Genomic DNA, 24,891 nt, shown 5'->3' with positions numbered 1-24,891 from the left:
CAAACAATGATCCAAACTTCAGCTTTTGTTCTATAACCGTTTTGGAACCAACTATTCGAAGTTTATAAAGACGGTTGCTTATAACTTCCACACTTTTCTTCATTGCGTCCTATGCGTCTTTCAAATCAAATAGTTTAATTATAATCCTTAATTATTATTAGATTAGAGGGCAGAATAGATCAAAGGTCTATTTAATTCTTATTTAGCTTAACTTTATTTGTAGACGCCACTTTTAAAGCAAAATATTTAATTAATTTTCGCGTTCATCAATTCAGAAGAAATTTTTTATTGAATTAATATTGTGTGCAAGCAAGAAGGAAGTTCAAACTCCGCGTACCTAGACGAGCTAAAGTTTTAAATAATTTCGTTAATTTTCATATTTCATCTCTATCGCCTTTAAAACATAAATCAAACCAATTAAATTAAGTCAGCTCTTAGTTAGCTCACGAAATTTGATGTATATTAAATTATGTGTGCCTCAATGTTGCATGCCCCAAATGACCTGTCACAGCTCATTTGTAGTTGTGTATTAATTTCTGACCGGAAATCTAATACAAAGGTCTCAGTCAATGTACATATACATATATATATATATATATATTTATAATTTATGTGTGTGTGTGTGTTTGTGCGCACATAATCCCGCAGAATGCCAAACAATATCTACAAAAGCAACAATTCATAGTTGTGTTTTGCCTTTTTGCGGTTGCCATCTGTATGTATGTGGATGTTTATGTGTATTAGTTTGCCGAAACACGTTCGCCTCAATTGTTTATGAAAGTTCAGTAGTTGCAGGACAATTTCAGCGGTAATTATAAGCACCATGAAGTGGGCGTGGGGGTGTGTGTATGCGAGTGGAATGTGGAAACTAACAACGAAAATCACTTCGGCACACCAAAATGCTGCCGAGTCAGCAGCTGTCAGCTGTTAGCACCCATCCCATCTTCCTAAGGGCCATTAGCATGGCTGTGCGCCTAAAATGCTGCAGCAAATTAATTTTTACAATAGCTTATCCATAGAACAGACGACTAGAATCTTTATCATTATTGAAATATATTCGTTTTAGATATCTTAACATAGTGCTTAAGTAAGTTATGTCGATTTTGTGAAATTTTTGAAGAATTCACTTTGACTTTTGTTACAGCAACCTATAACTATACATCATATTTTTAAATATTTAACCTAAGCATTCTTAATTATTAAATAATAGTAATTGACTCTCGAAAGAATTTAATTTATTATTTTTTTGCTGCAAGTTTTTGCCACCACCTTACTTAAATTCCAACACGATTTAAGCTGTTAATTTTGTGACCTCGAAATCCGCCCAAATTGCTGTTGCATCCATAGTTTTCTAAAAATTCAACATGTTTTTAGTCTTAAACTGAATATTAAATTTCTATTTCGCTTGCGTATAGGACTTTGAATAAAATTGTAGTACCCCCGCTCCTCACTTATCCACTTTCGACGACTGTCAGCTGCAGTCATCTACTTTTTGCAACCTTTTTCCACGAAGTGCCGATGCCATCATAACCTTATTTTCCATAGAAACACACACATTTTCATACATTCATATATACACACACATATTCATAGACAAAGTCTCGTATATTTGTGTATTTGGTTGCGCTTTGGGACACTCCTTTATCAATTCATCAACTTTTTCCCATTAAAATGCGGTTTGAAATATCCTTTTTCAATTGTGGCTAACACACAATTGCGCTTACATATTGACTAAGGTATAATTGTCTATTCTAAAGGTATAGCAGCTACGTCGGCATCGATAAATTAGATTCTAGACTTTTTGGGGTAAAAGCTATCTTGTTATGTGTGAATTTGGTTTATTTTGAGCAGAGCCTCCTTGTAAGTCTTTTGCAAGCGTCGTTTCTAAAGACACCTGTATACATGGATGAACTCACAGTTCCCATTCTAGAGATGATACTTTTTACACCCTCAGCCCTTTGCAGATATAAGCTCTATATCAGTTAGAGACTCAGATAGTAGAAGTTTCGCTTCTGAAGAAGAATTTAACCACAAATATAAAATTGAACTTTAAAATGTCGGTTGGCAATTCTAAAACATTTTGATACCACTAGTTACAAGGCTTTTGAGCTTGATGGGATGTGACTGTTGTAATGTAATACATCTCCAAGTGTATGAGTAGCAGCTTACAAAATTTATACAGTAAGCGGCTACATCCACAGGCAATTCCGAAATACCTGATTTTTTGTTAATTTTTGTTCTTGTAGAGGTATTTTATATAATAAATAAATATAAATGATGTACATTTAAAGAATTTAATGTACTTTAATAATCGGCGATCCATTTTGAAAAGTACTGTATTAATGCCGTAGCCGATTCACGGCGTAGACCATTTTTCCGGTTAAAATTATCTCAAACTCACAAACTAAAAAAAAGTATTATTAACATAGATGAATCTAAGTAATGATCAAAGAACTAGTCAATATTTTTTGACGACATAGCAGTTTTATAATCAAAAATTAATACTTCAGAGTAGCTTAAAAAATCGATATTGTTATCAAACAAGAATACTCGTTAACTTCGGTTGCACGGAAGCTGTTATACCCCTCACAGAACTTGATTCCTATCTTTAAGTTTTTAAGGCAGCTATATCCTATAGTGATCTGATCAATTTATTCGGATCTTACATTTTTGCCTTAGACAATAGCCCACGCCAAATTTCGTGAAGATAACACATCAAATAAAAAAGTTTCCAATACAAGCATTTGATTCCGATCGTTCATTTTATATGGCAGCTATATCCTATAGTGATCCAATCTAAATAATTTCTTCGGAGATTGCATAATGGTCTTAAATAATAATCCATGCCGAATTTCGTGAAGATACCTTGTCAAATGAAAAAATTTTCCATACAAGGACTTGATTCCGATCGTTTAGTTTGTATGGAAACTATATGCTATAGTTGTCCGATGTCAGCCGTTCCGACAAATAAGCAGTTTCTTAGTGAAAAAAGTATAGGTACAAAGTTTTAGATTGATAGCTTAAAAACTGAGTGACTAGTATATATACAGACAGACGGACGGACATGTAGCAAACTTTATATACCCTGTTCAGGGTATAGATATTGGTTTCCTCAATCAATATCTTAAACATGTGTATTGTATTTTTAAAAAGGTGGTATGACATTTTCAAGCACAATTTCGTGGTTCTCACCAGTCCTTCAAAACAGACTTAATGAGGCTACTCTTTAGCTTTTTCTAAAACGGAAGCGCTAGTACTCATTTTATTGAAGAAACTTTTACTCGACTCTTTTATGCGTGAAAAATGAAAGCAGTTGAAGCAATTTCTACCAAGGAATGTCACTACTAAAGCAATATTTTATGGGGTTTCAAATCTCGAACGCTAAATATTTCCCAGTCACAGTGTTTTACGTGATTACCTACCGTCGACGGCCTTACCTCACGGTGCTCAAAAGCACAACGTATCAATACAATGATTTGACCAGCGCCCCAAACAATACAAGTGTTTGCAAATATTTATTTGGTTACCAGTGGCCAGTGTGTATGGGCACACTGACCATCTTGGTAGGATTCGAGGCCGACCTAAAACCTCTTCTGTTTTCGGGTACGAAACCCAGCTACTTGTGTACCTGGCCAAACCCAATTTACAGATTGCACCGAAGTCCAAGGGCATTCTGCTCCCCGTGGTACCAGAGTTGAGTCTCCGGTAAGACTGTGTAGCCGAAGCTACTGCTAGTTGAGCTACCCATTACTCAATGACTTGTGACATTTGTCGCCTGAACTTCAAATGTCTTTTTATTTGGAATCTCATTTAAAGCCTATAATATCAGTTCAAGCTAAGCAGCATAGCACTATTTCTGACATAACTATGCTGATATTTCTAGGCAAGCTATAATAACAGTCATAGTGCATTTGGCTTTTAGTCGCCTCTTACGACATGTATGCCTTGCCGCGGGCAAATTCTTACCCCTACCCGCAGGGGGACAAAGCCCCTACAGTCTTCATGCAAGTAATAATTTCGTCCCCTCTCTAAAGGATTTATGTTGACGCCACTGCTTCAAAATATATACATATGTATTGTATGTACGCCTTACTAACCAGGAAGGTTGGCTACACACGTTTGCACGTTAATCAAACTTACATTCGCATTAATGAACTCGAAATGAATGAGTGATTGCGTGAATGGATGTGGCGGAACGTTGGAGTTGAATGGCGGCGATGACAAAGGTTCCAGAACCCGAGCAAGCACACCATTGAATAACAACAATATACCAATATGTCTACCTAAATACTTGTGTATATGTGCGAATGTGCATGTACAAGTATACATATGTGTGTGGCGAAATCTTCTCACACAGATTTTGCAATCCAGGCAACTTGTCATGCTGTCACATTGATAAAACGCAATAACAACAACATAGGAAACAAAAACCACACTTACATGCATACGTCTATCGGAGGGTGTACGAACTGTATGTTCTTACTTTAAGCTTTCAATAGAAATACGTCAACGTTGTGCATCAAGTTTGAAGGGCACACGGCAAGGTCGCGAGTTATTCCATCTTAATACCATTTTTTGGGTCTGCTTAGGTTATCCTGAGTTCAAAGCGGATAAGCCAAGGCTTTTGGAAAAAGTCGAATAATGAATTATAGTCAGCAGTAGAAGGGAATGAATCCTTACTTCCCTTTTTTATTTTTTATTTTTTGACCATATTCTTAATACACTGAAGCACTAAATAGGCAAGAAATATAGCATAATTTAAATCTCCTAGTATCTATATTGTTTCTGATAAAATCTTTCAAGGTTTCGGAGCGACTTAAAACTAGTAGAGGCTTCTTTTACGTGCTATTGAGCTAAAAAGTCTCCCACTATTGTGGTTATCTGTAATCAGCAGACTTATAGCTTTAAAATAAGACTCTTTTTTTATCATCTCAAGCTCGAACTAAAAACAGTTGTGCCACCTGTTGGGTCTTACATTGTCCTCAGATTTATATATTTCGAAGGTATGCAAAAGCTGTATTAGGATATCAAATAATTTTAACTTCTTATCATCCCTAGCGATAAGACATAAAAGGGATTTGAATATAAACTACCAAGACCCTCAGAAACTTGAACGATGAATACCATAAAGATAAAGCTTTCTTGCAAAGCGCCTGTACTTTGGTACTGTATTCGGACTCTGTCTAGCAAGGTTATTCAACCACTTCCCTTTCGAGCAAAATTTATACATAATTAATACTACTTTACCGGACCTTAAGAAATAAAACCCGCATCAAGCCGCCTGGACAAAAATTGAGCTCCGGCACACACTTAAAGTTTCCTCATGCACTTCCAATCCATTCTTCACTAGAAAAGTCGTTAAAAACTAGTTATTATTTGGCATTTGCTGGAAAGAATTACAGAAATCATAAACTTAAATTTCAAAACATAAAAAAGGAGAACAAATCACACAATTTTTATACTCTTGCAACATGTTGCTACAGGTTGCTATCTCCTAAACCACTAACTACAGCTACAACAACCAAATTCGCACAGGACAAATAAGCACTTTTACCAACTATATGAAAATGGACGAAATCGGATTAAAACCCCGCCCACTCCTCCAAAAAACGGTTTTGTTAAAAACTACTACCATGAAAGTGCGAGAATTCAAACACTAAATTTCGCACCCGAGATGATTCAAAAAAGTTTTAGGAGAGCCGATATCAAAACTGGACAATGGGCTTGGCACCACCCATAATTAGATGAAAACGCATGTCACGGGACCAGCTCGACCAATTTCAACCAAATGAGATTCCTATGTCACAGTGTGAAAATTAAAAACCACGCTTACTTCCCATATAACAGAAATTTAAAGTCCATTTGTTTAAGTCACTCTCCAGTATTCCAACCATAAAAAATTAATATATCCCGACAAAACTTTGCACGAATAGTGCCCTACAGGTGTGCTACCTTATGACCAAAAATTGTCCAAATCGGACCAAAACTATCACTATAGCATATAGCTGCCATACCAACTGAACGATCGGAATTAAGTTCTTGTCAGAACATTTTGTATTTGTGCAGGGTATTATAGGTTCGGTGCAACCGAAGTTAATGTTTATCTTCTTTTTATATCATTTTATGCAGTCATAAAAGAAAACACAAATCACAAAATCTGTCTATAAAATTGAGTTATTTTTAAATGTATTCCGCAATTCAAAAGTGTTTTTTCGTGATTCGTGGTTTTACAAGGAAATTACAATTTCGACTGCTCTAGCAAAACCACAGGCCAAGCTCGTACATTTGCACAAATTAACACATTTGCATGCCACATTCGCAGATGTGGCGCCATTTATGCTTCGCCCTCGAAATCACAAACAAAAAAATAACGAAACAACGGAATATGGTATACGAATCGTTGAAATGGCGAAAACGTTAACAGGATATTAAAATGTTCTAACGTGTTTGTGTGATGCTATGCTATGGTATGAAATTCTGTATATGGTTGCATATGGAATGTCTGCTAATGTGCACAGCAATTTACCTGCGCACAATGTATGAATAAATAAATAAATTTAAGGGTTATGCATGACTCGCGGGTGAGATCTCCAAACCATACTTTTGCTTCACACATGCTCATTTAAATGAATAACAGTCTTCTCTTCACACCTTTTCACTTTACTGGTAAATCAATAGTGATAGGTGCTGGTGTACCAAGATATTACTCATACGCCACGTCGATTCACTCTTAAAGGGGTTCGTAAATACAATAGTAGGAGTATTGGTGAAATGTTTGTAGGGTTGGGTATATTTTTGGTTTTGAAAACTATTGTCTATATCTCACACCAAAAAGAACTTTGATTGAATTCACTGTTTTCAGTAAGCGCTAAAGCTTACTATAATGCGATAATTGAATAAGGAGCCTAACATGTAACCTTGAGAGAATCGATCCACAAGAATCTGCCTTAGACAAAATTTTCTAATACCCTAGAATAATATTCTCGTGTACACCGTATTCCAGTTAGGTCGTTCTACACCGACTAAAAGAAATGGTAGCCAGAGGGGACAAAGTCTACGCTATAAGACGGGTGATGCAGAACCAACCGCTGTTTTCAACATTAGGCCGAGCAAATTCCGGACGTCTTTCGGTTTTAAAAGCTCTTAAAAAGGCCAAATACTGATAATTACCTTAGCGTCATGGATATTCGGCTTTGCCGTTGATTTGGCGGATTGGCCCGGTTTCACATATGATTTTTTGCATTTTATATTACCGTAAGTAATTTTTGATCACCAGTAACAATCCGATGCAAAAACGACTTCTTTTGTAACGTCCAAGCAACATTTCGGAACGCAAAATTGTCTTTCAACGGCTCTTGGCTTCAATTCATATGGCACCCAATTTCGTAGCTTTTGAATGTATCCGATTGATTTTAGACGTTTTGAAATCGCTGCTTGAGTAAGTCCCAAAAATACTGCGAGCTCTTCTTGTATTTGGCAACAATCGCGTAATGCTTCCAGTTTCTCATATGCAATCAATTATTGGGATCTAGCACCCAAACACTTATATAATTTAATGAGAGTCCATTCGAACTTCAATAGTAACTTTGGGAAGTTCAAAGCACTCAATTGACACTACACCTCCTGATACTATTACAATTGCCAGCAAGTGCCCTGCGATTCAACTAACACAATAATTTATGAGTAATTTCAAGTTCCTATGAGCACTTCTTTTACATTTTTCTCTATTCGGAAAAAAATTAACCCAAAAGAAATTGTAAAAAATGCACCCCGGCCTACAAAATCTTGGCGAAATTTAAAAGCAGGAGAAAATAAAAATGACCAATGTTGAGTACAAAAAAAAAAATAAACAAAACAAAATAAGAAACTGCGGTAAGGCAAAGTCAGCCGACCAACAACCAAAGTTATGAGAAGAACCCATTATGCTTAAAGCTTATAAAAGACAAACTGCCTACTAGTAATGAGTGAGGGAAAGGCTAATTGGCAATGCGAACAACAAGTAAATGTGCAAACTTCGAAAACTAGCTATGCGTTAACAGTAGGGGGAAATAACAAAAAAAGGATAAAAACAAGACCACCACTCGACCTCTCGCTAATGAATAAAAGGTTGAAGAAAATAATTGACCGCTTTAGAAAGTGAGCAGATGATGTGGAAAATTATTATAAGGGTTGAATGTTAAGCAAATCTGAAAGTACTAAGTGGTCATATTGAGTAATTTAAGTTATCGTGCATACCCATATATACATATTTATGTGTAGACACACACAAACCCAGTATTAAACATTTATATATCCATTTGACAGGAAGCCATGCCAAAATGGTGGGAGATTTTTGATCAGCATATCCCCAATAGCTCTTAAAAGAACAGATAATTCCCAAGTTTTTGACCATTCTGATATCTATCGAGAAGCTTTATATCGGACTTATACCGAAGAGTGCCAACTTAATTCGACTGAATTAAGTCCTCGCAGTATTAGCTTCTTATAAGATTCCACTTTTGGTTTATTGGTCTGTCTACCTGAACTATTCGAGACCCAGTAATCAAGCAAGTTTTAAAAAAAATGAAAGAAGAATAGTTTCAAACTTAGTAATCGATCTACCAATTGAAAAATCAATATAAATCAAACTATCATGGACGAGCCTAAAAGTTTTAAACAAACTCCAAAGACTAATAGTTTTTATATTACCCTTTTTGATCCATGGTGACCCCCCGAGAGTTATTATGACCTTAAAAAGTTTATTGTAGTTGTGAATTGAGGATCATTGTCCAAATCAGATAATTATGACATTGTTAGAACCTTGTATTTTTTATACGTTCATACATTTAGTCCCTTCTTTACACTTTTACGGAGATGCTCCTAATCTATAGCACACAATTTTTTTCACTGGGTACAACCTGACAAAGGTATGCTTTAAATAAAAATTATACATGTGTCAATACCTGCAAACTTATGTACGAGTATATAGGTATATGGTATAAATACAGGGTATACTGTACATATTTTATTACATCCAAATACACAATTCGTTAGATATGATACACTCAGGACCAATAAAACACTCAACGGTATTCCTTTCAATTCCAAACATCATTAGAACTACAAATATAATTATACCCTGAAGAGGGTATATTAAGTTTGCCAAGAAGTTTGTAACATTGGGAATATATACATAAATAATCAGCATGTTGAGCTGAGTTTAGAAATTTTCTCACTATAGCATATAGCTGCCATACAAACTGAACAATCGGAATCAAGTGCTTGTATGGGAAACTTTTTTATTTGACGAGGTATCTTCATGCAATTTGATCGTAATCAAGTCATTGTAAGGAACCTTTGTATTTGTGAAGGGTATTATAGCTTCCGTGCAACTTCGGTTTTTCTTGTTTTTTATTTTATTTTTTTCTGCTGCAAATTTTATGTACCGAGGCGTGAGAAATGGTGTCGAATGCCTGAAAAGATTTAAATAAATGCTTTTGTGGGTGAGAAATAAATATAAATGACAAATATAATGAGACCTATTTAATTTAATAATATAAAGTTAAGTGGCAGCATACAATTTCATAGAAAAAGGCAAACAAATCAACGATTAATTTAATGTAATAAATGCTTAAACTGAAATTTTATATCCGTTGGGTAGAATATTACAAACAAACAAGAAAAAACGTTCACTTCGGCTGCACCGAAGCTATAATACTACTTTACAGGTGAATTTTTGAGAGCATAAAAGCGTATAAAAAGGTCTTTATCATGATTTTGATAGTTTAGTTTAAACATCAGCTAAGCAATATATATTAGAAGACTTGCCTAGAACAATAACCCATCACAAATACTTGTAGATGAGGAGAAGATAATTTGTCAAATAAAAAGATTTTCATACAAGAACTTGAGATTAATCAATCAGTTTGTATGACATGGACATGGCTAAATCGACTCATCTCGTTACGCTGATCATTTATATAATATATACTTTATAGGGTATCCGAAGAGTGTGAAAGCGGGGAGGTGGACAGGGACACAGGGGTAAGCGTCTTTACAGATGTGTCCAAACTATTTAATCGAGCGGGAGGTGGTGTCCTTTCAGCAAAATTTGATGCCAGAATCGCCTTCCAACTACCAGACCACTGCAGTGTTTTCCAAGCGGTGATCACAGCAATTAGGAAGAACTATCTCGTTTTGACAAAAAGTGTGCCCACAACAAAAAATATATCCATATATACAAATAGGCAAGCGGCTTTCAAATCCCTAAAGCCTCTTGGGGTTTCATCAAAAATAGTGAAAGAATTACATGATTTCTTGGTGGATCTAACATCCTATTTCAGGATAAACCTACAATGGATTCCAGCACATAATAATATCCCTGGTAACTGTGAAACAGATGAACCATCCAAAGCAAGCACCACCCTACAACTAAAATTCGAAAAATAGTTAATTTATATACCTTTGGGTACTTGTAGATATTAAACCGACAAACATATTATAGATATAGCGGAGCCTTGGTGGGGTCAATCCCTAACTTGCTCAACAAGAAGGCAAATGTGGCACAAATGGAATCTGAGCCACACATGCCAACTATTTAAATTCAAAAGGAGCGCTTACAGGTCACTGTCTAATTGGCATACATGCCAGCAGACTGGAAACACCATACATTGACTATTTTAGAAGCTGTCAGGGGGTAGAAGAAAAAGAAACTATAGATTATAATTGGTTTAGGAAAATAATAGCAACTATTAGTCGAGGGTAGCTTGACAATGTCTTGGAGGTTGCACAGATAAAACTTTTTGTAGTGATAAACTTTATCAGGAGCACAGGGTGGTTCAGAAAGGGCATAATAGAGTGAGGGGATTTTCGTCCCGGTGGTTTCACAATGGACTTCCTACACGCCAAGATGTGTCGACAGACATCCACTCTACCTAGCTACTTACATAGGATATCCGACGTTTCCTTCTGGGTGTTACAAACTTCGTGGCATATGTAAATTTAGAATGGCCATCGGCAATATGAAAAGTGAATCAGTTTTCCATTTCAAATTTTGAAGTGATCTTAACATTATATTTGTTTCAATGTACCGCAAACCAATGTTGAAGATTATTTTAATAATTTTATCCGAGATAAATTCTTTTAGGGAACCACAACTTCCGATCAAGAATTTAGCATATTGAAATTAAATTCGAATATCTGTACAAATTCTTGATAGTAATTATATATATGTATATTTATGCTACTTATGACTTGCAATTCTTTTTATCTCTCTTCAGACTGTTTCTCTTACGAAATGGCCGATCAATGCGATGCCGTTAATGGCACATTTTACTTGAGAACATGCTATAATATTAGTTATGCCGAGGAGCATAATATCACCGAGTTAGCGCTACATGCGCTAAAGCGACCACCAGCTGAGGAGTACTTTACGTAAGTGTAGAACCACATACTACTTGAAATATGTTCTAATATTAATGCGTTCGTCCCCGTTCATTTTCTCTTCAGTAACTACGTGTTGGGCTTATCTTCTGGCATTGAAGAAACTGGCGGCATAAAAATCGAGCTGGCGGCCTGTCTATTTGTCGCTTGGGCTATTGTTTTCCTGTGCCTCTGCAAAGGGGTCCAATCTTCCGGCAAAGTAGTCTACTTTACCGCGCTTTTCCCTTATGTTGTATTAGTGATCCTATTCTTCAGAGGTGTGACATTACCGGGCGCCATGACGGGCATTTTGTTTTATTTAACACCTGATTTTAAGCAATTGGCCAATGCGCAGGTAGGTCACAAGCTCCAGAGTTTCCAAACTAGTTGATAAGATAGAATTATTTTAAACTGATATTAATCGTTATATTTACATGTCTTTTGCTTAGGTCTGGGGCGATGCTGCGGTACAGATATTCTTTGCACTCAGTCCTGCTTGGGGTGGTCTGATAACACTGTCTTCGTACAACAAGTTCTCAAACAATTGTTATAAGTAAGGTTTTGTTACTTTAGGATTAACTGATCTATTTATTAATGCTTTCATTTCCATCCACAACGTGTAGAGACTCTTTAATCGTCGCCATTTGCAATATAGCGACCTCGTTTTTTGCCGGCTTGGTCATCTTCTCGATCATCGGTTTTCTAGCACATGAGCTAGAGGTGGAAGTAAAAAAGGTAGTCGATCAGGGCGCTGGTCTGGCATTCATCGTTTATCCAGAAGTAGTGACACGCCTACCAGTCTCGCCCGTTTGGTCGGTTCTATTTTTTGTTATGTTACTTACACTAGGACTGGACTCACAGGTGAGATTTTGGCATTAATAAGAAAAAAACAGGCTTTACTGTTTGAGTTTTTCTTTCTCTCTCTCTCTCTCTCTCTCATATTACATGCATTACATCCTGTATTCAGTTCGCGCTCATGGAGACCGTTACAACTGCCATATTGGATAAATTTCCCAATTTACGACAATACAAAACATGGGTTGTGCTCTTTGTTGGTGTTTTTGGTTATCTTGGTGGTCTAGGTTTTACTACGAATGTATGTAAAATGCAACCCAGTATAAGTTTACTTTAGAACTAGTCAGTTTTTCTTTGCAGAGCGGGATGTATTGGTTGCAACTAATGGATAAGTATGCTGCGAATTGGTCGGTGTTGCTTATCGCTATTTCCGAGTGTGTTTTAATCGCTTGGATTTATGGTTCACAACGTTTCTTGAACGACATACAGGGTATGATTGGTAAAAGATCGAAATTCTGGAATTCATTTTGGTCGGCAATGTGGCGTTACATAACGCCAGCAACACTATTGGTAAGTAATGAAAGCGTGGGTAAGATTTAGCTTACAAGTATTTTAGAGTAAAACTTTTGAACCGAACCTTGAAGAGAGTAAGCCACCTGTTTCTGGTCCATAATTATTTCATCTTTCAGTTTATTCTATTCTTCAACTGGGTCGAATACAAACCGGCCTCCTATGGTCACTATGTCTATCCACTGTGGGCTGATGCAGTCGGTTGGTTTATCGGGCTGTTGCCGGTACTATTTATATTCCTAATCGCCTTCCAACAAATATGTAAAGCACCAAAGCAACTGACATTCAAAGAGCGGCTAAAACTTCTACTACGTCCCACCGCCGAATGGGGACCAGCCGGAAGGCCATGTGTCAATTTACACGCCGAACGCTACGATAGTCAAAATTACGATGTCGTGGCCAATACACAAGTCCTAATAAATGGCATGCCAACCGATGTGTCACCCTATGAGGACAACAGCAATGGTTATCGTGATGAGGCGATGCAACTCTGAGAGCGAGTGAGCGCATCGTCGGCAGCGGTGCCGACAAAAACATCCACTGCTGTTGTGCGCATGAGTGATCACGTCGATGAAGGTATTGGTCTGCGAATGGGAGGTAATGGCGCCGGCAATGGTGCTAGTGGAGGAGGTGGCGGCACTAATGTGGCAATTAGGAATGGCAGTGTAAGTTAACGTTATTTGTTTTCAAGTTATAAATACACTGAAATAATCGTGTGCTTGTATATGCATTATACTACTTCTAGCATCCCGAGTATGGTGCGGCTGTAGCTATCAAAACTTCCAGCTCAGCGGTGACCACCAAACTACCCGGCCCGAGTATATTGAAAGGTTCAAAGAGTAACCAAGTGGCCAGCAATGGTCGCAACAAAGGGCAATCTCTGCCCGAGGCGAGCCCTAGCCGTCAACCGCTTATAGAGGCCGAGTTGCATGCCAACGACAGCGTCGGCTCGTTCCTGAATGAAGCATCTGCATTGGGGCAGCGAAAAACTCAAGCTAACGGTTATCCCGCTGAGGTAGGTGATAAAATTACGAAAGTAACTGCCAGCATTATATTGCCCACGAAGCCGGCAATAACAACAACCGCTGTCACTGCCGCCACAAGCACAGCAACAACAAAAGTGCTTGTCGCTGGAACAATGAGCAGCGGTCGTGAACGTATGCTCACCACGTTCGGGGAGCGTGGTGTTGTGCCGGGGGCTGAAACGGTAAGCGCAGCAATAACGACAACTACAACAACAACATTTGGCGCTGTAAAAACAACCGTTGCGGCAGGCCTGGGTTCAAAACCGCTAACTGGCAGCATTAAGCCGGACACTGTTACTAGTCTGTCACAGTTGACAACAACAACTACATTGGCAAAAAATGAGAAGCCCGCAAGCATTGTAGCAACAAAGCCAGCAGCATTAGAATTAAAGCATACGACGATGATTACAAAACCTGCGACAATTGCAACAACAACAACAGCCAAATCGACGTTAGCTGGCAAGTCGACAACAACCACCACCAGCACAGCGGCAACAGCAACAATTGCTAAGCCCAAATTGACTGCTACACAAACGTCAGCAGCCACAACTGTTGCGGTATCCGTTACGACACCGATTGTTGCAGCAACAACTACAACAACAGCAGAAATGGCTGGAAAAGCGACTACAGTAGTCACTGCAACGACAACTGTTGTTAAACCTACCGCCACTACGGCACAAAAAACAATAACAACAACAAAAACAACACCTACAATTACAACTACAAAAGCAATTACTACGGAAACAGCACAAATGCCTGCAGTTAAGAGCGGCGGTGTCGTGTCAGCAACAGCAACGGTTCCAAAAACCTCAACAACAACAAGCATAAGCATAGGCGCTAAAGCGCTCACAGACAGTAAGCCTACAGCTACGACAACTACCGCTGCCGCTAAACCGCCAACAATAGTTGCAGCTACAACAACAACAAAACCATTAGCAACTTCTGCTGCTGTTATAACGCAAACGAATAAACCACCAATCACAACAACAACTTCAACTGCCACAGTGTCAGCCATCGCTGTCGCCCCAAACACGACAACAATAATTAACAGCACAAATTTAGTTACAACAACAGCAAATGTTATGCCCAAACAATCGACTGCAGCGTCCACAACAACAACAACTAAGGCAACAACTACGAAGTCGAATGTTGTTAGCCAGCCGTCGGCGAATACGGATGTCATTATTGCACCGATGCCTGCTGCACAGCCAACAAAAATTGCTAACACAAAAGTGATCAATGCAACAACAAGTCCGATCACCGCATCTATACAAAAGCCTACGGTGTTGTCAACAACGCTAACAGCAGATGCCAAGTTGCCAGCAATGACGGCAGTTGCCACCACCACCACAACAACAACAACATTAGCTAGCGGTACAAAAGCGTCTATAACTAAAACGCCGGCGGCAATAAGCAAAACAACAACACCAATGTCATCAACAGCAGCACCAACAAGAAGTGTGGGCGCCAACACCGCAACAACAACACAGTCTGTAAGTAAACCAACAATAACAACTGCTGTAGCTACGGTTCCAAAAGTCACAGCAATAGCAACAACAACTACAGCCAAAGCAGCAATTGCTTCAACGGTTGGCAGCACCACCACTACAGCAACAACAAAAGCTACCACCACCACCACAAGTAATGTCAGCCAAAAATAATTGTAAGCAAAACAAAAACAATTACTTTAGTCATAACACCCGCTCAACCCACAGGAGTAATTATAAGAGTAGAAACACAAACATACATACATAACACACTGGATTTACGAAGTAAGTACAATACATAAGCGCAAACTATATAATTAAACTAACAACTAATCGATACTAAATGGATGCAAGTATTCTCCAGAACGTCTTTAGCTCTAATGAAATAAATATGCAAAGTGGCGTATATTACATTTGTATGTACGCTTACCGAAAACTGTTTCTCAGCAGTCAAAAGTAATCAAAACCACAAAAAAATTATATTACATACTAACATACATATATACAGATATTTAGTAACAAAAGAATATTTCTAAGAAACAAATTAAGACATTCAAAACGCGAAGTTCAACCTAACCTAACTATTAGAGGAAAGTATATACCAAACATATTTAGAAAACAACAAAAGTAGTAAGCTAAACCCCACACTAGATTTAAGTTCAGGTACCGGAATTACTATTTACATAAATATACGTACTTTTAAGTGAAACTTAGAAAACAAAACAATTTCAGTTGCCATAAGAAAAAGGTAAAGCATTGCCAAACCGAAAGAGAAGCATGCGAAAGTATGCAGAAGAAACGTGTAACCAAATGAAAGTTTAATCCGGTGTGTGTATTTTACTTCTATTCACTTATGCTTTCATAAAATCAGCAATAGTTGAGGAAATCGACGCATTGAAAATTATAGGTTATGTTTATATAATTCTTAATTAATTAAAACTCTATCACAATATTAAATACCGAGTCAGCATGAAAAATGTAGCATATCAAAACTTTGAATTCAAAATATTTTAGGAAATTTTCTCATGAAATCCATCAGATGTTTGGGGGCTGAAACTATAAACAAAGAAGAATCCCTTGTGTGCATATAGGAAAGATATAGATAGATTTTCAATTACATGGAAATCCTGTGGCAACTTGTACCTAACTGTTTAAAATAATTCCAATTAAGTTCCTCTCCTTCTCCAATACATATACGAAAAGTAATTATGTAGGATTTTCTATACTTTGTTTCTAGCAAAATGGATTACCTACTTCGTTTCAATCAAAATTATTCACTTCTCCTTTTTGACTAACATACAATTTAACCCTAGAATAACACTTAAGGTCTTGGAACAATAGCAACACAAGGCATATCACAAAGTTACTTTGGTGTAGTGTTTATGGTGGCAAGAGAAGGGGTGACCCCTTCTGAAAATTGTAAAAGGGGATTCGGCGAAATACCGAGCAGAGCCCAGACTTCAACCGGTTGAGATAGGATATATTCCACGGCTACCAATGCTCCAACTAGAGACACATTGGACAGCTGGGTTGGAAACAAATCAGGTTTTTTACCAAATCCACTGAGTTGCTGGATAAGGCTTAATTTGGTTGCCACCGGGAGCACAATAACCTTAATGATGGCCTAAGTGCGGCCGCTCACAGTCTAACGCTTATACGCCTCTTTTTTCAACCAACCAACCAACCAAAATGAAAATAATCTCGAAGTACTTAAACTTTATTAATGTGACTTATTTTTAATCACAATTTTGGAGTGGCGAAATTTCAAGAGCCCTCTATGAATTTATGCTTTCAATATTTTTGAATATAACCTGTTAGGTTAACTAGTTAGGTAAACTAGCGAATCCTTGTGACAGGAGTCACGAAGGATCCCACTTGAACAATTGAGAATGCCAGACTTTTGTGTTATCATCAACTGATAATTTTGTATCAACAGAAGCCTAGTAAAAGACAAATCGCTTTGAGCCTGTCACAAGTTTGTGGAGGTGGCTAGTAACAATTCCGGCCAATTCACCTGGTTCGCCCAAGCAATGCCTACTGAGATATTTCAACCTAAATCTAGGGTAAGATTAACAGTGGAAAAAAAAGTTTATATATTTTTTCCACCTCACCCGCTTCCATAAAACTATGGCAGTTGGCGTTTAGTATGATATTTAGCCTCAACGCTTGAAATAAATAGGACAGTTTTCAGTTAGAACTCCCACAATTGTAGCGAATAGAACCTTACTAAGAACGAGCAATTGATTGGACCTCTTGCGTTGCACTCTGAAGGAAGGCCAGAAGGGTTTCACAACGTAATATATGTGCACGAGGTCCATTGATAGAGTGCCAGAACACCAGAAAACAAGAGAATACAGATTTGTTCCAAGCTTGTTGGAATCGCGACCTCATCGGCTTTGCTGTTCATCAACAATCACTTTAAAACATGGTGATTCGTTACAATTATTCTTAGAAGTTTAACAGCAGTAAAATAAGTGTTTCCTATAAAAGTAAATATAATAATTTTTCTATGTCCGCCTTTTTAGGTAAAAATTCTCAGCTCATACCATTTTCCAAGATTCCAGCGCTGTAAATTAAATATTGGCCTAATTTAAGACGTTTATCTGGAGTTTACCATTGATATTTGTAAATCGCCAAGTATTCTATATAAATTAGGCATTGAGGAAACTAATTCCATGATTGAGAATATCCAATATTTAAATGTTTGCGGTTAATTGACGTATGGAATAAGGGAGAGTAATGGAGACTTAAACCCAATAGGCATACATATAATTGGTAGACAATTGATGAGATAAATCAGGGATGCTTATAAACGTTTATTCGACAAAGCCAATTTGTTCAAGAGGCAACAAAATATTTATTTACTCTGTCATCGGCTATAGATCTTTTCGTAAAGTTAAGCCCAGTAATTATGACAAGTCATTCTTTCCAATAATATCGCTGGGTAAAATACGTCGGCTTTCAGATTTCGACTTTAACAGATTCTCTAGCAGTTAATAGGTACAGGTTTTAAAAATCTAAAACTAGAATTATCAAACTAAGTCCAATACTAGAGACAAATTTCGGTCTACGTCACTTGTTGGTTAGTTTAACAAGAAATGTGTTTCGAGTGCGAGAAATTCCGGAAACCATTAAATCGTTTATTACCAATTTGATTTTAAATAAAAAATTTTTAAATGTTTTTATATTACATAACTGTTTAAGAAATATGAACGTACATATCGTTGGTATCACACGAAACTTACTTATTTATGCTCAAAGTTAACGATAGTTCATTGTTGCGAGTACACGTAGTGCTAAGGAAATATGGTATTTTAAAAAATTGTTGTATGTGTAAGTAAGTAAGACTTTGTATATGGTGTTAATGGATGTCAAATATGTACTTGTATGTATGTAAATTAAGTAATGTTTGTGTAGATGTGTAGGAAAACTAAAAAAAACGGTGCTATTAGTTGGAGAGAAAGAGAATATTTTATTTTAAACATATATATGTCGGTATAACGTATAACGGCAGTTCGGTATGGCAGAATTAAACCATGTATCGGTAATAGGCATAAGAAGAAAATATCAGTTAGGTCTTAAAGTAAAGTCATTCAAATGTGTCATTGTTATTGTTGTTTAGATGTGTATTGTAAAGATCCGGTAATTAGAATTTTGACTTGCACTGTTGAATGATTCCCTTGTATTGTTGTATGTTGTAGGCACATACATGAATGCATACATATACATATATGTAGCTATGTATTTAACGGTATATTGAATTTGAATTGTATATTGAATTGTAGTCCTGAAATAGTGCAAATTAGTGAAATGTATTAGTAAATATATGTATAGTACAAGAGTATGTAGAGACGGAATTGACTGTTGAATATTGATAATTGAGAAGAGCACTATTGTTGTTATTGTTTAAGGAAGAGCATACATATATTTAGGGAATGTTATTGAGGTTATGGCGTGCGTCCTCATTGTTTTACACGTCCATATCTCAACTAGGATGTGTAGAAAACGGAAGTGTTTGCAGAGGAAAAGCAAAATATTTAAATAGAGGTGAGATGAGGGGGTGATAAAATTGTTGCACACACTTATATAAATAAAATCTATATTTTTTGGTACTTATCACAAGAGCGAGGATTTCAATTTATGTTTTTTTTTCTCAATTTACTCCATCTGATACCCTAAGCCACAATATGTTTTGATTAATTTGTCCATATAAGGTTAGGTTTTCAAACTTGGCAGAAAAAGGGCAATCGATTTAGAGATGTGATAAGGTTGTAAGTACAGTTATAAAGTTCCTTAGCTACTAGTAGATATATCTTCAAACTAAAATAGGGTAAATTAAATATCTTTATTAGCGCCGTTTCCCAGGCATTACCTTTCAGCAATGTAGGGGGTCATTGGATGACATTGTGCAGAACCGATTGGAGGCGTCAAGACCACTATCTAGCTACGAGAACAAAATCACGTATTCATAAGAGTCGTATTATTTTATTTATGAGATGGGCTCCAGTACGTTGTTTTCATAATTCTTCCTTCCAGCTTGAACCGACTCATAACAATTATTATTTATTATAAAAGACGAAAAGAACATATTTTAAGAAATGATAGACAGAGTGAATAGGAGATGAAAACAATGATTGATCCTTTTTCCATTTAATGATAAAATATTTTTCGGGAGTTTCCTAAACTTGCATGCTATAGTTTCAGCTCATTGTATGGACATGCCCCGGCGCCGTTTAGAACTTAAACAGCTATATTCAATATTCAGGATAGTAAATTTATAAGGGTAATTTACCACGTAAAGCAGGTTATCAACTTTAAAACTAGATTTTCTACTAAACTTCAAGTGTTTTAGCTTTCAGTGCTTTTTCAGCTTAAAAGAAGAACTAGCTGAATAGATAACTAAAGACCAAAGCACCTGAAATGTTTGATATGGAGTTTCATTCTCGAGAGGTTTGCCAATAATTTTGTTCTCCTAGAATTCTCACTTAAATAGATCACCCTTTATGTATTTCCTATTACATACATATACATTTATATGTAGATCACAGCACATATGTATCTGCGTTCTACAAGAAGGTGGTCCACTTATGATTTATAAAATTTGAGACAGTGTTGTTTATGCTGTTTTTGTTGTTCTTGTTGTTGTGTGCAGAAATCCTGCTTAAATGTAAGTCTAAAGAAGTCGTAAGAAAGGAGCTGTTCCGAATAGATCAAATCAAAAGCCAACTGATATTATATGTATAAGGCTTCAATAAGAGAAATGATCACCATAAGCTAGACATAATTTAACGACATAAAATTTCCGAATCAAGCTTGACGAAGTGTTTAATCCGCTAACCTTTAAGAAAAAGAGTTTCAAGTAGTACAATGATCAGTATGTTATACCCTTTTATACTACGAATAAAATTATTTCCAGTCGTATGAATCAAGAAATCCTCGGTTACAATTGGGTTTTATAAATGGCGTTAGCCGTGTTAACAGGCTGTTGTTGAACTCGGAAATCTGTCGCCTGCCTCCGCTCCCTTTACACTTCTAAATTCTAATATTAAAGAGCTTAGTGGTCGGGACTATGTACATACACATGTAGGATATAGAAAAACTATTTACTTGAGAATAAATATTCCTATATATTTTTTAGAGCATTTTGAAGTTTTATAACAAATTACAATAGACAAGAAATAGACAACAATTTTACATTATATTTTGTACGACATTTACAGTTAAGCAAGTTACCAAACGTCGGATGTGGTAGGAAAGGCAAGGAGTACTTAGATACTTACATAAAGACTTAGGTGAATGTGGAGTGTAAAAAATATTTTGGGTGACAAGTTAAAAGATTGGGCAATTTGCTGTTGGTCGCTTAAAGTACTATGGCAGTTTACAAATATCTAGATGAAATTTAGATTATTCCGTTATAATTTTTATATATTTATAAATTGTTTCCTTTCAAAAGCAACAGAATATATATGAGAGACTCAAGTACCTTTTAGCGCAAGTCAAGTAAAATAAGTAAATACATACAGACATACAGTTCTATGTATTATGTACCACTATATACATACATACAAACAATTACAAATATTTATATATATATATGAAAATGTGCGAACAAACTACTTTATTTGCACATAGGTAGCTTGTAATATTTCTATAATAATTAACTAATGTACTTACACGATTAATTACATAGTTGACAATTTACACACATAGATAAATACATACATACATACATACAATACGAATTACTCAAGTATGAAAGTATTATTTAAAAAAAACAAAAACCTTGTTGAAAAATAAATTTGTGTAGTTATTGTACATGTGTAATGTAAAATGCGTATAGTTGTTGGTATTGAAAAATATGTAGTCTAGAAAATAAATATTTTTAAAAACTGCAAAATAGTTGTTTCTATGTATCGAATAGAAGAAAGTAAATAAAAAACTTGAGAATGCAATAAACAAAATTCATAAAAATAAATAAATAAAGGCAAATTCTATGGAAGAGAAAGTTACGTCACTCAAATGTCAAATCTAGTTGCCATGTGTTGAGTATTATAAAAAAAAAATTAAACAATAAGTGTGAAAAAGATTTAAGATTATTATTGCAATAAAATAAATTAATAAATGTGTTTTTAAAATCATATATATAGATACAACATGTATAAGTATTTTTTACCGACATTTTCTCTTGCGTAAATCTGGCAACAATCCAAATTACTCCAACTTCTTCACAACATAGCGAGTGGCGTTGCTTTGTATTCCATGAACCTTGATTGCTGGTCGTAAATAGTTGGCTAAGTGTACTATATGTAGGTGTTAAAAATTAATCAATGCTAAAGTAAGAAGTTAGAAATTATTGTTTCGTTATAATTTATATCAGCTGAGTAGTTGGTTGAGCGGTAAACATGGCAAAACACTATTACGTTAAGATAATAAAAAACTTTAATAACTTACAGAAGTTAAGAAATTATAATTGTATAAAATTACATAAAATTAATTGCAATAAAATAACACAAAAAATATTTTTAGATACATTTAAATAAACTGATTTAAAATAAACTTAATTTAATCTTAACATTTTTTAATTTCTGAAATTATTAAAAAAAAATGAAATCGCATAAAAATGTTTTATGTGGTTTGTGCTTTATTTTGTTTTATTTTAAATCATTTTATTTTATTGTTTTATAATATTTTTTCTTATTTTTTTATTTCAATTCCTATATATATATATATTTTTTTTGTTTAATATTTTATTTTTTAGCTTTTAGTTTTGCTATTTAGGATATATGTATATACACAAACAAGTTCAAATTTTCAAGACTTAGCAGCTGATGAAGTGAGAGGTCTCAAAAAATTGGCACGTTACCATACATTATTAATTTAAAATAATGTCGCCATGTCTGGTTTTACGAAAAAGTTGGAAAAAATGTTCTCACAATTTGGTGACTGCCTGAGTGTGTCAAATTTTTTAAAAATAGTAAAAATTTGAATTTGGTGATATGGATGGTTCCAGACATAAAAAATTCTATAAAGCAGACCCGCCAAAAATGTTAGTAAATCTGTGCAGTAGAACCTTAAAAACCGTGAGTATCGTTTTGAAAAAGATCGAACCCGTTTAAAGTTTCACTTCCGGCCGAACCAGTTTGGATGCCGAGTCAGCAAAATATTTATATCTCCAAAAATTGTTTGAATTTTCAAAAATCCTCTTGTAGACATATTCTTGAATAGTTAAACTTTGAAAATATAATTTCTAGACTAGAATACTCCTTAATACTTTATTTTAAATAATATTTATTTATATATGGCCTTGTTCCATTTAATTTATTTATTATTATTGGGACCCATAAAATTTTTTTTAGATTAAAAAACTATCAATTTTATAATGAGTATGCTTGAAAGTGTAGAAAAGGCACGAATTATTTGATAAAAAATATGGAGTTTCATAAATGCAAATTTTCTTAAATATACTTTTATATTTTTATTATTAACAATATTTTTTTTATTTTTATAATTATTAAAACTACTTTTTTATTCACTTTTATTTTTTTTAATAGCAAAAGTAAATTTAATTAACAATTTTAATAAAAAAATTAAAAAAGTAAATAATATATTGAAAATATATTTATAAAAATAGCTTAAAAAGATTGTCTGTTGAACTAGAATATTAACATACATAAATATATGTATATCGATATATAGAAAACTTTGGCGCAATTTTAAGAACTAAGAGAAAAATGTAATTATTGTGTGCTCCAAGCGCACAGTGGGATGTAATTTGTTGCCAATTTGTTGTTATAAAGCACATACTGTATATGTATATGCTTACATAAATGCAAACAAGTGTGAATAGCTATGAAATCGGATAGTATATAAATAAACCAAATGCATAAATAAAGAAAATGTATGCTAAGAGCTAGTAAATAGACAATTTATATACGTTTATATGTGTTTTAATAAAAAAGTATATATAATATATATAAACCTATACATACATATGTATTTGTGAGACATATATGTAGTTGTACCTGTAGTTAGTTTGTATACAACACTAGTAAGAATATTTAAAAAAGAAAATTAGCAACACAGAAACTATTTTTAACAAAAAATTGCGCATATATGTTGTTAAAAATAACTAAAAAATTTTAAATTAAAAATTACCAAAAATTCAAAAAACTGTGCTTTCGCAAAAATACATACTAGGTATTTGACAACGTTACTGCAAATCCAAATTGTGATATTTGATTTCGAAAAGTATTAGATTTATTTTTTTGTTTTACAAGTGAAATATTTTCAAGAAAATTATTAATGCATATATAAAAAATAATATTAATACATTATAGAGCACAAAATTTTGCGTTAAAAAGCTGTGCTTGATTTCGAAAATTATTTAAATATTATTTTCTAAAGTTTTGAAGTGACGTTTAAGTGTTAGATAACTCAATTAAATTAACGCTATTTTCAGAAATCACTAAAGTCAAATTGTCATTATGTTTTTGACTACAATTTGAGTGTTATTATAGTCATTGTTGCTGTTGTGTAAAAGTTGTGTGTTTTATATATCACTAAAATGTAACCGAATTATTACTTAAGTGCTAAGAAAATAAATTGACTAGAAGAATACTACCAAAAACGGTTGCTGTTGAAAATGTGTACCTAAATGTTGTACTAGTAAGTAGTAATTAAAAGAAATAGTTTAGAAAAAAAAATAAATATAAAAGGAATTAGTTTAACAAAAACAAAAGTATATATATAATAATAATAAAAATGTTGAAATGAAGTTTTATTAATGAAAGTAGTTGTAAAAAAATTGGGAATAAACAAAAATTTATTTTAACTGTTTTTAATTTTACTAGTTCTAGTGAAGCATCTTACAACTAAAAGAGCTTAAAAATTAAAAATGTAATAGGCAAAAGCAATCATCATTATTTTTTATGAAAAACAAATAAATATATTAAAAAAACACATAAATTATATAATTTATTAAAATTTATTTATTTGTTTACGATATTTAAAAATATTAATTTTTATAAAATGTCTTAAAATTTTTTGGTCTATTTTTTAACTTTTATTAAAAAAAAAATGTTTTTATATTATACAATTCAAAATATTTTTTATAT

General features: G+C 34.6%; 1 protein-coding gene across 1 annotated transcript in view; it reads left to right on the top strand.

The window, feature by feature from the left end:
* GlyT (Glycine transporter) overlaps nucleotides 1-17,978 on the top strand; it is a 105,574-nt gene extending 87,596 nt beyond the window's left edge. The window contains 8 exon segments of the mRNA XM_036375752.2: nucleotides 11,259-11,412; nucleotides 11,488-11,755; nucleotides 11,850-11,953; nucleotides 12,024-12,261; nucleotides 12,368-12,496; nucleotides 12,556-12,765; nucleotides 12,885-13,430; nucleotides 13,511-17,978. Coding sequence (XP_036231645.2) covers nucleotides 11,259-11,412; nucleotides 11,488-11,755; nucleotides 11,850-11,953; nucleotides 12,024-12,261; nucleotides 12,368-12,496; nucleotides 12,556-12,765; nucleotides 12,885-13,430; nucleotides 13,511-15,451 — 3,590 coding nt within the window. The 3' untranslated portion in view covers nucleotides 15,452-17,978.
* The last annotated feature ends 6,913 nt before the right edge of the window (nucleotides 17,979-24,891 follow it).

The sequence above is a fragment of the Bactrocera oleae genome, chromosome 4 (assembly GCF_042242935.1).
Source record: "Bactrocera oleae isolate idBacOlea1 chromosome 4, idBacOlea1, whole genome shotgun sequence".
In the NCBI taxonomy this organism is placed as follows: domain Eukaryota; kingdom Metazoa; phylum Arthropoda; class Insecta; order Diptera; family Tephritidae; genus Bactrocera; species Bactrocera oleae.
This window is presented reverse-complemented; position numbering and strand designations above follow the sequence as displayed.